The sequence below is a fragment of the Saccoglossus kowalevskii genome, chromosome 19, assembly GCF_978046115.1.
Source record: "Saccoglossus kowalevskii chromosome 19, keSacKowa6.1, whole genome shotgun sequence".
In the NCBI taxonomy this organism is placed as follows: Eukaryota; Metazoa; Hemichordata; class Enteropneusta; family Harrimaniidae; genus Saccoglossus; species Saccoglossus kowalevskii.
Genome location: NC_140659.1, coordinates 1,576,636 through 1,589,134, shown reverse-complemented (window position 1 = coordinate 1,589,134; position 12,499 = coordinate 1,576,636). Strand labels below are relative to the sequence as shown.

Sequence of the window (12,499 nt, the reverse complement as noted above, 5' to 3'; positions counted from 1 at the left end):
ATTTGTTTTCGTAGTTTAAATAAAATTAAAAAAATCCCAAAATGAAAATTAAACAATTCCCGAAATGAAGGTGATTTCGCGCTAACACCTCCATTTCGCGATTTTTTTAAATTTTATTTAAACTACAAAAACAAATTAATCGCCCCGATGGCGCCAGTGTAGCAGAAATCGTAAAAAGAAATCGTGACTGGCAGGGTGAATGACCCTCCGAACATTTGGTACGCATGCGCAGAACACACAACGGCCATCTTGTCCGATCAACTGCTGTTGTTATTATTCCGGCCGGATACGCAGCTTCGGGTACCGGGACGATGACCCAGTATAGCCTACAGAAAGATAACGGTGAGTTATGTTTTTGACTTGTCATTGCTGCATTGACCAATGATTTCGCTCATTTCACGGAAATTATCGTTCTTATTCTATTAGCATTAAATTATTTGTGTAACCTGATCATGGGTCAGACCACATTCTTCGCGTACGTGACGGTGTAATTCTGGACTAGATATTGTCTATTATCGTGATAAAACTTTGAACAATCTACAACTAATAATTCTTGAGTGGACTAGGAAAAACATTCTGAATGGATAGATTCCAGGATAGGTGTACCATGGTATGGAAGTACTATTTGACTCAATTTAAATGTAATAACTTAATTTTTTGATTACCAACTATTTACAAATCAGAAACAGCAAATTACGTACTTACAATTAATATAAATTTTCACATTAATGAGTCTCATTCAAACCAAGTGAGCCGTATGTAAAAAAACAACGTTAAGGTGAAAATGTTAATCATAGTATCACCATGTTCCGAATACAGTGTGGCGCGGTGGTGCGCATCTTAGCAACATTCTGACGTAGCTTTGAGAATAAACCCTTTCACGGTTAGTAATCGATCTAAAAAAGTTGGATACGAGCTTCGAACGAGTTACCAGAAGCTCTACTTGATTGGTTGATTTACGTATTCCCTTCCTCATGTAGGTATGTAGACACGGGGGGGGCAAGGGTTATTTTCGTTCAACGTAATTGCAATATTTTTTTGTTCGTACAACGTAAATTGAAAAAATAAATTCCGTAATTCTGTAATCACAGGCTAGACGTACAACGTAATCAATCAAATATTTTTTTCGTACACTGTAAAAATGTGTCATTTTTCTTGATACGTACAAGAATTTTCTAGGTTTTCTTTTTTAATTTTCCGTAAAATGTAAAATAACCTTTATTTTCTATGTAAACTGTAAACATTTAATTTTCACTGTAAACTGTAAAAATGTCTTTTTTTCCGTGTAAATTGTAAAAAACCCTTTTTATTTCTCGTAAAACTGTACCAGCTACCCCCTTGCCCCCCTCTATGTAGTCATGAAAGAATAAAGTATCTGATAACACAATGAAAAGAACATTGTTTGATATTTTTTATTTATTTATTAACACTTACTCACTCCCTGGAGAGAGTGGCAATGGTTACAGGTAATAGTATAGAGTATAAAGTATTAATACACTAATAAGGAAGGAATAAAAATAAACTAATCTATAAAAACAGAATATTAATTGAAAAAACAACTTCTTCTAAAAGAAAGATGCATATTAATTCTGTATTTGTTGTCTAATTTCAAACAATACTATCATTATTTAACAGTGCAGTGAACTGTTCTTCAGGAGGCAGGTTGTGAAAGGAGTCAATCACATCAGCAGCTGTATTAAACAGAACACTGCGTCTGTCACTGTATTTGGGACACTCCACCATAAAATGAAATTCATTTTCAATGGTATCTTGGTTACACATGTCACAAACCCTGTTACTGAGTGGAGTACAATTATGTCTGCCAGTCTCAATCTTGAGGGCATGGTCACTTAGACGGAACTTAGCCAGATTAGTTCTCAAATTATATTGATATTGATGAGATATGGTTCCATACTGATTTTGAATTTAAATGTTCTGTAAGTTCTGTGTTTGTTTTTTCCCTCAGACTTTTCACAAATATCACTGTGAATTTCTTGTGTTGGACTTGATGATATTTATTTCTGCTGAAGTTAATTTATCTCTTTTATTAATTAAACATTCCTGTTTAATATTCTTCAGCACTTGGTTTTTAGGCTTTTATTAACTGAAAAAGCTTCTTTAAGAAGTTGTAATATTTTAAGTTCCCGTTCGGACGCAGTGAGAAAACTGGGACTTTTTGGGATGTTTTGACGTTCGTGTGTGTGTGTGTGTGTGTGTGTGCGTGTGTGTGTGCGTGCATGCGTACGTGCGTATCTTAGAAATGCTTGGCCCAATCACAATCAAACTTCACACTTACATCATAAATGATATTATACATATGCACGTCAATTTGTTTCACGATCTGATTCAAGATGGCCGAATGACGGCCATTTTTGTGCTAAAAATTATCAAAATCAAGTATTTCCCAGCTGTTTACAGATGGATTTTGTTCAAAGCTTGTATATACGTTGGACATTATAGGACCTTGATGCACATCATTTTGTTTTACGATTTGATTCAAGATGGCCAAATGGCGTCCATTTTTGTGCTAAAAAATCCTAAAAATCAAGCATTTCTCAGCTGTTTACAGATGGATTTTGTTCAAACTTGGTATATACATTAGACATTATGGGACCTTGATGCAATTAATTTTGTTTTTCAGATAAGATTCAAAATGGCCGACTGGTGGCCATTTTTTTTTCATGAATAGACTTCTAGACCTATACCTCCGACTTGTTTTGACTGATTAGGTTCAAATTTTAAATATTCATTATACATTATGTCATAGATATACGGATGTATTTGTTTGACGATCCTATTGAAAATGACCGAATGGTGGTCATTTTTGTGCTAAAAAATCATCAAATATCAAACATTTCTGGCATTTATGGATGGATTTCGTTCAAACTTGGTACATACATTAGACTATACAGGTTCCTGATGCTTGTCATTTTATTTTTCAGATCGAATTCAAAATGACTGACTGGCAGCCATTTTGTTTTAATGAATGGGTTTCCAGACCCATACGTCCAACTTGTTTTGACTGATTATGTTCAGATTTTTAACATTCATTATACATCATACATCATGTCACAGATATACGGATATATTTGTTTGACGATCCTTGGCTATGGTGGCTATTTTTGTGCTAAAAAAATCCTCGAATATCAAGCATGTCTTGCATTTATGTATGGATTTTGTTCAAACTTATAACACACATTAGATATTACAGGTTCCTGATGCACGTCATTTTATTTTTCAGATTGGATTAAAAATGGCTGACTGGCGGCCATTTTGTATTAATGATTGGGCTTCTAGAGCCATATCTCTTAAATGCTTTGACTGATTATATTCAAATTTTATATATTCGTTATACATCATGTTATATATATATATATACATTTATTTAAAATGGCTGATTTTGAATACTGTTCCGGAGCAATATCTCTCAATATGGACATGTACTTGTTTGACGATCAGATACAACTGTCAATCATTTTAATGTTAAAAAATCATATTCCTGACATGGTTATATTTCAGCTATATTACTATAAACAAAACTATATATCTTAAATTTGATAACTAACGGGGACTGTGCCATGCATGGCTTGTATTATTTGATTTTTAATAAATATATTCAAAGGGTATCTCCCTAACTCACTGTAAATTACCATAATTGGGGTTCTTTGGGAGACTTGAAGCTGATATCGACAGTATTGAACATTAATGTCCTCAACTGGTGATTTGGATGAGAACTCGTCATGCCACACATCATTACCATAAACAAGAATTGGTCGTATTAATTTGTTAAAAAGCGATAGTGACAAGGTGATAGACAAATTGTGTATTAATTGCGCCTAATAAATATTCAGACAATTTGCGTTCACCACTTTAATAAGTGCACATTTGGGGGTGAACTATCAGGTGAATAATACTGCACTAAATATTTGGTAAATGTTTTATGCCGTCTGGCAAGTCAAATACACTGTGTGAATAGTATTTGGAGTAAAAAACGTACAAATCAGTTTACAATGTCGAACTAGAAATAGTGTTCTAACATTCAATTGTGGAATGCTGGTTGTTGAAAATGATCAGAACAGTTCGGCAGTGACCGGGAAAGTTCGATTATTCGCATTTTTGGCAAGATTTCTCGTTATAAGTGCACGTTCGCTCCTTCAAATATCACTTATAGGAATTCATATATAGCATTTAAAATTTTTTGCAAATTTGGAATGCAACTTTTAGTCCAGATAATTAAATTTGTTTTGACTGTCACAGTTTCACTGCCCCCTAGAAAGAAAGTGTCACTGTTTAGACATCTGTTTGATTTGTTAAAAACTAATACTTTTGTTTTTTCTGGGTTTACAGTTACATGTAATTGCCATTTATTAGTTGCGTTCATGCACAGCTCCTTAGCATGGGCTAAGAGGTCAAATTCCTTAGCCCATGCTAAGCAAACGTGCGTGAACGCTTAGCACAGGCTAAGGAATGCTAAGTACAGGTTAAATCTGATTCGAATTTAAGACGCGGTCTAGACCCTTAGTATGGCTAATGAGGGTGTGAACATTATGCACGTGATCAAATATATCCAACTTTCTCATTCCCAAAATGGCAACCGAGCTCAGTGTACACGCTTCCACACTGATTGGGTTGCTGTAGTAGAGCATACAGCAGCTCCAATCGTAGACAAAATAAATTTAGTTCGCTGTCTAAAAAAATTGAGTGATTATTTTGGGGCAGGTGGTGGTTTTTCAGTGCAATATCACTGCAGTTAAAGCAGTTAAAAATGAGTTTTGCATAGTCAGTGATTTCTTTGTTGGCGGTAGAGGTGAGAATTTTTATCATGATTTCTTCCTCAGCTACACCAACTGTGGATAAATTATGTTCAGTGAACAGTTTAACCCTCTCCTCTTGGTGCAGTTTGCATTTTAGCAGAAAGTGTTTCTCGTCTTCTACTTCATTAAGATCACAGACTTTGCATTTTCTATGGTCAATGTCTATATTTTTGTACTGCTCCATTTCTATCTGTAAGGTATGGGCACTTATACGTAGTTTTGTTAGGGCTGACCGATGGTTGGCATTTTAAACTACTGTTAAATATTTTTCATAGGTGTAATCCTTATTCAGCAATCTGTAGGTTCTAAGTTTGTTTTTATGATTTTTAGATTTATGATCATCATACAGGCTGTTTTCAGCGACTGTTTTAAAACATTTAATGATTCTATTTAAAATTGGATGAAGTAGACTGTAATTGCTGTTATTGTAGTGCATGCCTTGTTCTAGAAAGAAGGACAAGGTCATCAGCATAAAGTAGACAGTTGACAGGTGAATTTTCATTAATTGGAAGATCACAATCACAATTGAAGCTGTTGGGAAAGTCATTCAGAAAAAAGATTAAATAGAGTCCCCAATTCACAAACTTAATGTAATTTACACATAGATGCTAAAAACCAATATTTATGTCAATATTTTCAGTGGTTTTGAGGAAGCATGTTTTAATGGATTTTTCTAAAATTTTTATTCATGAAATAGGTAGCCAATGTTCCAATATTGCTTGTTACGGCCGAGTTTGAATCGAAAGTCGGATGACGGACAGACGCAAAGCTTTCCGTTGACCCCAACTCAAACAAGGGAGTCACAACAAGAAACGACACAAAGAACGGTTTTATTACATCATTAATTAACGCCCTCTCATGTGTCCACTATAATTCTGCCCATAATATTAATGACTATTTCAAACCTATCTCATATCAAACCAGACAACTCCACAATCAAAATCTTTTTGTTGAATATACCGGTACCCGTACAACAGTTTTCGATGACATACTCGGGTGCAAAAATAAGGAATAAAATCCCGGCTACAATTAGGTAAATTACCTCACGCAGCTTGTTCAAAAAAATTATTAAACAATTTTTATTGACAGAAAACTAGACACATGATTTTGTTTGCCATGTTGTTTATTTATTCATTTTTTTAACCTGATTTATTTTTCCAAAACTTATTTTTTTTAGACTTAGAAGTTCTGTATAGCATCAGGTTGGTTTTGGCAGTACCACTTTCGCGGACGAAGTCCGAAAACAGGGACTTATACTTTGGTCTTCGTGATTCCATGCGTCCGTCCAGAGTCATCTCAGAATCCCTTGGACCGATTCCGTTCATTCTTTGCATGTGCCGAGTACTTTATGTGGGACATATGCACATGCAGTGGTTTAGCAATTCGATTCACAATGGCTGACTGGCAGCCATCTTGTTTTTTGAAAATGTTGTATTTTGGACATGCTTTGTCAGTTTTCATTCAAACTTGGTACATAGATTATACATGTTAGGATACATGTTCATGACAATTTATTTCACAATTGCATCAAAGATGGTCGACTGGCAGCCATCTTGTTTTTTGAAAATGTTGTATTTTGGACATGCTTTGTCAGTTTTTATTCAAATTTAGTACATAGATCATACATGTTAGGATACATGTCACGACTGTCCGTGAGTTCCTGAGTCTGTCCGTCCGTGTGTCCATCAGTCCGTGTGTCAGTCTGTCCCGAGTCATATTTCAGAATCCCTTGGACCGATTCCGTTCATTCTTTGCATGTGCCTAGTACCTTATTTGAGATTTATGCACATGCAGTGGTTTAGCGATTTGACTCAAAATTACCGACTGGCAGCCATCTTGTTTTTTGAAAATGTTGTATTTTGAACATGCTTTGTCAGTTGTCATTCAAACTTGGTACATAGATTATACATGTTAGGATACATGTCCATGACGATTTATTTCGCAATTGGATCAAAGATGGTCGACTGGCAGGCATCTTGTTGTTTTTTTTAAATGTGGTATCTTAGACATGCTTTTTCAGTTTTCATTCAAATTTGGCACATACTTTATACATGTTACGATACATGTCCATGACAATTTGTTTTAAAATCGGATCAAGGATGGCTGATTGACAGCCATCTGAATTTTTGACCTTACTACATATTTCCAAGATTTATGTACCATTTTCATTCGTATTTGTCACATACATCATACATGTCATTTTGTTTCATAATCAGATCAAAGATGCCCGAATAACGGCTGTTTTTATTTTTGGCCATATTGCTATATCTCTGTCACCCATGTATCATTTTCATTGATATTTAGTATGTCATAAATGGATACATGTACATGTCAATTCTATTTGCAATTTGATCAAATATGGCTGACTGGCTGCCATCTTGTTTGTTTAAAATGTGATAACTAGGACATGCTTTCACTTGTGATCTATGTTTTTCTTTGCTATGTCTCAAACCAGAGGGGTCGTCACGCAACACGTGTTCGAATTTGATGTAAATAAACAATCTGTTGTATACGCCACTTGGGACTCCAGTTCCAATGACACACTTGCGACAACCCCTCCGCTTTAATATGACGAGCACAACGAGAACTTTCAAAAATTCAATGGGGACTGTGTCATTTTCAATGACTTGTTGTTATTATTATTATTTGTAAATAAATATATTATTATTATTATATTGGCATACGAAAAAATACACATCTATAAATACAAAATTACGCAAAATGCGTCACAATGCTACAACAACAAAATCAAAATGCCTAGACCCTTAGAAAGGGATCAAAAAGAGTATTGAACCAATTAACTAATCAAAATTTGGAGACTTAGGTCAATCAAGTCACGTTAGGGTGATTATAGATAATTTGAGACCATACCATTCAGCGATTTTTTTCAATACTGCTCAACAACAAAATGACAGAAGAAGAAGAAAGAAAAACCTAAACAAAACAATACGGTCTAAACTGACTAAAAATGTCTGGTTACACTTCAAATAAATTGCATTCAATATGTGATTGTTTTTTGATAGAAGATATCAACACACTAATAACTAGAAATTACCTTCCCAAAAGTGCCCCTGTGTATTGTATTCAAAGTTCGAGTTTATTTCATCCTATTTGGAAGCCCAAATAAAATGAAACAGACCCCTCTTACCAATCAAGGGACATGTTCGTTCAACTGCTTGATGTTTGATTTCTTTTCCCTTTTTAGCAAACTTGTATACAATGTTTAGTACCACACGTTTTATGGCTTGATAAGAAAGCATGGAAGAAGAAAAGCTACCCACATCCAATGACATTGATGTAAATTCACCAGTTGTCAATAATGTGGAGGTTACAGGTGAAGGCAGTATTCACTCAAGCTCTAGAACTGAACAATGTATTAATTACTGTGAGAAATGTTTCTCACCATGTCTGACAAAATTTCACAATCCTCCAAAAGATGGTGACTCACGTTGCTATAGGTAAGGCTTTTAGATTACATACAACTGGACAACAGCTTATATCATCTTGTCAACTACTGTTGTTAAATTATGTGAATTGAATTGAATTGAATACTAGTAGTATGTTCTATGTATTTGTAGATTACAGTATGATTTTATGAGCCACCTCATGGCAAGTTTGAATGCATCATTGTATGTTCTATGTGTTTGTAGATTACGATATGGTGTGATGTGCCACCTCATGTCAAGTTTGGATCCATCATATTATGTTCTGTGTGTTTGTAAATTACAATATGGTTTGATGTGCCCACCTCATGGCAAGTTTGAATGCATCATTGTATGTTCTATGTTTGTAGATTACGATATGGTTTGATGTGCCACCTCATGTCAAGTTTGGATCCATCATATTATGTTCTGTGTGTTTGTAAATTACAATATGGTTTGATGTGCCACCACATGGCAAGTTTGGATTCATCATAGTATGTTCTATGTGTTTGTAGATTACAATATGGTTTGATGTGCTCACCTCATGGCAAGTTTGGATCCATCATATTATGTTCTATGTGTTTGTAGATTACAATATGGTTTGATGTGCCCACCTCATGGCAAGTTTGGATCCATCATAGTATGTTCTATGTGTTTGTAGATTACAATATGGTTTTATGTGCCACCTCATGGCAAGTTTGGATCCATCATATTATGCTCTATGTGTTTGTAGATTACAATATGGTTTTATGTGCCACCTCATGGCAAGTTTGGATCCATCATAATATGTTCTGTGTATTTGTAGATTACAATATGGTTTGATGTGCCCACCTCATGGCAAGTTTGGATCTATTATTTTCTATGTAATGAGTGTATTAATAACATGGGGAGTATTATGGGCTATCACTGGAGACGAAGCTCTGCCCGGTGGGAATCTGTTTGCCCTTTTAGTGGTATGGGTGTGTGCAGTTCTTGGAGGAGCTGCCATTACATTAATCAAACTCCCTCCACTCTTAGGTAAGTCATAATTGTTTTTTTCTTAATGTAAGAAAATGTAATATTGTTGTAGATGTACTGCATATTCAGACTTATTTTATCCTTGCTCTATAATATTGTTATTGACTACAAACATTTGTCTCACCATTATTCTGCAGCAAGCACAGCATCAAGAGTGTGTCTGCCAACACTTGCATCAGAACAGTCTGTTTCCACTCACTTTGATATGTCTACACCAGTCTGTTTCTACTCACTTTGATATGTCTACACCAGTCTGTTTCCACTCACTTTGATATGTCTACACCAGTCTGTTTCTACTCACTTTGATATGTCTACACCAGTCTATTTCTACTCACTTTGATATGTCTACACCAGTCTATTTCTACTCACTTTGATATGTTTACACCAGTCTGTTTCCACTCACTTTGATATGTCTACACCAGTCTATTTCTACTCACTTTGATATGTCTACACCAGTCTGTTTCCACTCACTTTGATATGTCTACACCAGTCTATTTCCACTCACTTTGATATGTCTACACCAGTCTATTTCCACTCACTTTGATATGTTTACACCAGTCTGTTTCTACTCACTTTGATATGTCTACACCAGTCTGTTTCTACTCACTTTGATATGTCTACACCAGTCTATTTCCACTCACTTTGATATGTCTACACCAGTCTATTTCCACTCACTTTGATATGTCTACACCAGTCTGTTTCTACTCACTTTGATATGTCTACACCAGTCTATTTCCACTCACTTTGATATGTCTACACCAGTCTGTTTCTACTCACTTTGATATGTCTACACCAGTCTATTTCTACTCACTTTGATATGTTTACACCAGTCTGTTTCTACTCACTTTGATATGTCTACACCAGCCTGTTTCTACTCACTTTGATATGTTTACACCAGTCTGTTTCTACTCACTTTGATATGTCTACACCAGTCTATTTCTACTCACTTTGATATGTTTACACCAGTCTATTTCCACTCACTTTGATATGTCTACACCAGTCTATTTCCACTCACTTTGATATGTCTACACCAGTCTGTTTCTACTCACTTTGATATGTCTACACCAGCCTGTTTCTACTCACTTTGATATGTTTACACCAGTCTGTTTCTACTCACTTTGATATGTCTACACCAGTCTATTTCTACTCACTTTGATATGTTTACACCAGTCTATTTCCACTCACTTTGATATGTCTACACCAGTCTATTTCCACTCACTTTGATATGTCTACACCAGTCTGTTTCTACTCACTTTGATATGTCTACACCAGTCTGTTTCTACTCACTTTGATATGTCTACACCAGTCTATTTCTACTCACTTTGATATGTTTACACCAGTCTGTTTCTACTCACTTTGATATGTCTACACCAGCCTGTTTCTACTCACTTTGATATGTCTACACCAGTCTATTTCCACTCACTTTGATATGTCTACACCAGTCTATTTCCACTCACTTTGATATGTCTACACCAGTCTGTTTCTACTCACTTTGATATGTCTACACCAGTCTATTTCCACTCACTTTGATATGTCTACACCAGTCTGTTTCTACTCACTTTGATATGTCTACACCAGTCTATTTCTACTCACTTTGATATGTTTACACCAGTCTGTTTCTACTCACTTTGATATGTCTACACCAGCCTGTTTCTACTCACTTTGATATGTTTACACCAGTCTGTTTCTACTCACTTTGATATGTCTACACCAGTCTATTTCCACTCACTTTGATATGTCTACACCAGTCTGTTTCTACTCACTTTGATATGTCTACACCAGTCTATTTCCACTCACTTTGATATGTCTACACCAGTCTGTTTCTACTCACTTTGATATGTCTACACCAGTCTATTTCTACTCACTTTGATATGTCTACACCAGTCTATTTCTACTCACTTTGATATGTTTACACAAGTCTGTTTCTACTCACTTTGATATGTCTACACCAGTCTGTTTCTACTCACTTTGATATGTTTACACCAGTCTGTTTCTACTCACTTTGATATGTCTACGCCAGTCTATTTCCACTCACTTTGAGATGTCTACACCAGGCTATTTCCACTCACTTTGATATGTCTACACCAGTCTGTTTTTACTCACTTTTATATGTCTACACCAGTCTGTTTCTACTCACTTTGATATGTCTACACCAGTTTGTTTCCACTCACTTTGATATGTCTACACCAGTCTATTTCCACTCACTTTGATATGTCTACACCAGTCTGTTTCTACTCACTTTGATATGTCTACACAAGTCTGTTTCTACTCACTTTGATATGTCTACACCAGTCTATTTCCACTCACTTTGATATGTCTACACCAGTCTGTTTCCACTCACTTTGATATGTCTACTCCAGTCTGTTTCTAGTCACTTTGATATGTCTATACCAGTCTGTTTCCACTCACTTTGATATTACTACACCAGTCTATTTCCACTCACTTTGATATGTCTACACCAGTCTATTTCCACTCACTTTGATATGTCAACATCAGTCTGTTTCTACTCACTTTGATATGTCTAAACCAGTCTATTTCCACTCACATTGATATGTCTACACCAGTCTGTTTCTACTCACTTTGATATGTCTACACCAGTCTATTATTTTTAGTCACTTTGATATGTCTACACCAGTCTATTTTTTAATCACTTTGATATGTCTACACCAGTCTATTTCCATTCACTTTAATATGTCTGCACCAGTCTATTTCTACTCACTTTGATATGTCTACACCAGTCTGTTTCTACTCACTTTGATATGTCTACACCAGTCTATTTCCACTCACTTTGATATGTCTACACCAGTCTGTTTCTACTCACTTTGATGTGTCTGCACCAGTCTGTTTCTACTTACTTTGATATGTCTACACCAGTCTATTTCCATTCACTATAATATGTCTGCACCAGTCTATTTCTACTCACTTTGATATGTCTACACCAGTCTGTTTCTACTCACTTTGATATGTCTACACCAGTCTGTTTCTACTCACTTTGATATGTCTACACCAGTCTGTTTCTACTCACTTTGATATGTCTACACTAATCTATTTCTACTCACTTTGATATGTCTACACCAGTCTGTTTCTACTCACTTTGATATGTTTACACCAGTCTGTTTCTACTCACTTTGATATGTCTACACCAGTCTATTTCCACTCACTTTGAGATGTCTACACCAGGCTATTTCCAATCACTTTGATATGTCTACACCAGCCTGTTTTTACTCACTTTTATATGTCTACACC

The 12,499-nt window shown here is 35.5% G+C and overlaps 1 protein-coding gene across 1 annotated transcript in view; it reads left to right on the top strand.

Moving 5' to 3' along the window:
* Nucleotides 1-234: 234 nt before the first annotated feature.
* LOC102803917 (sodium/hydrogen exchanger 9B2-like) overlaps nucleotides 235-12,499 on the top strand; it is a 94,128-nt gene continuing 81,863 nt past the window's right edge. Inside the window, exons 1-3 of the mRNA XM_085494108.1 lie at nucleotides 235-342; nucleotides 8,020-8,272; nucleotides 9,042-9,253. Of these exons, the coding sequence (XP_085350234.1) occupies nucleotides 8,073-8,272; nucleotides 9,042-9,253 (412 nt within the window). The 5' untranslated portion in view covers nucleotides 235-342; nucleotides 8,020-8,072. The remainder of the gene's footprint in view (nucleotides 343-8,019; nucleotides 8,273-9,041; nucleotides 9,254-12,499) is intronic.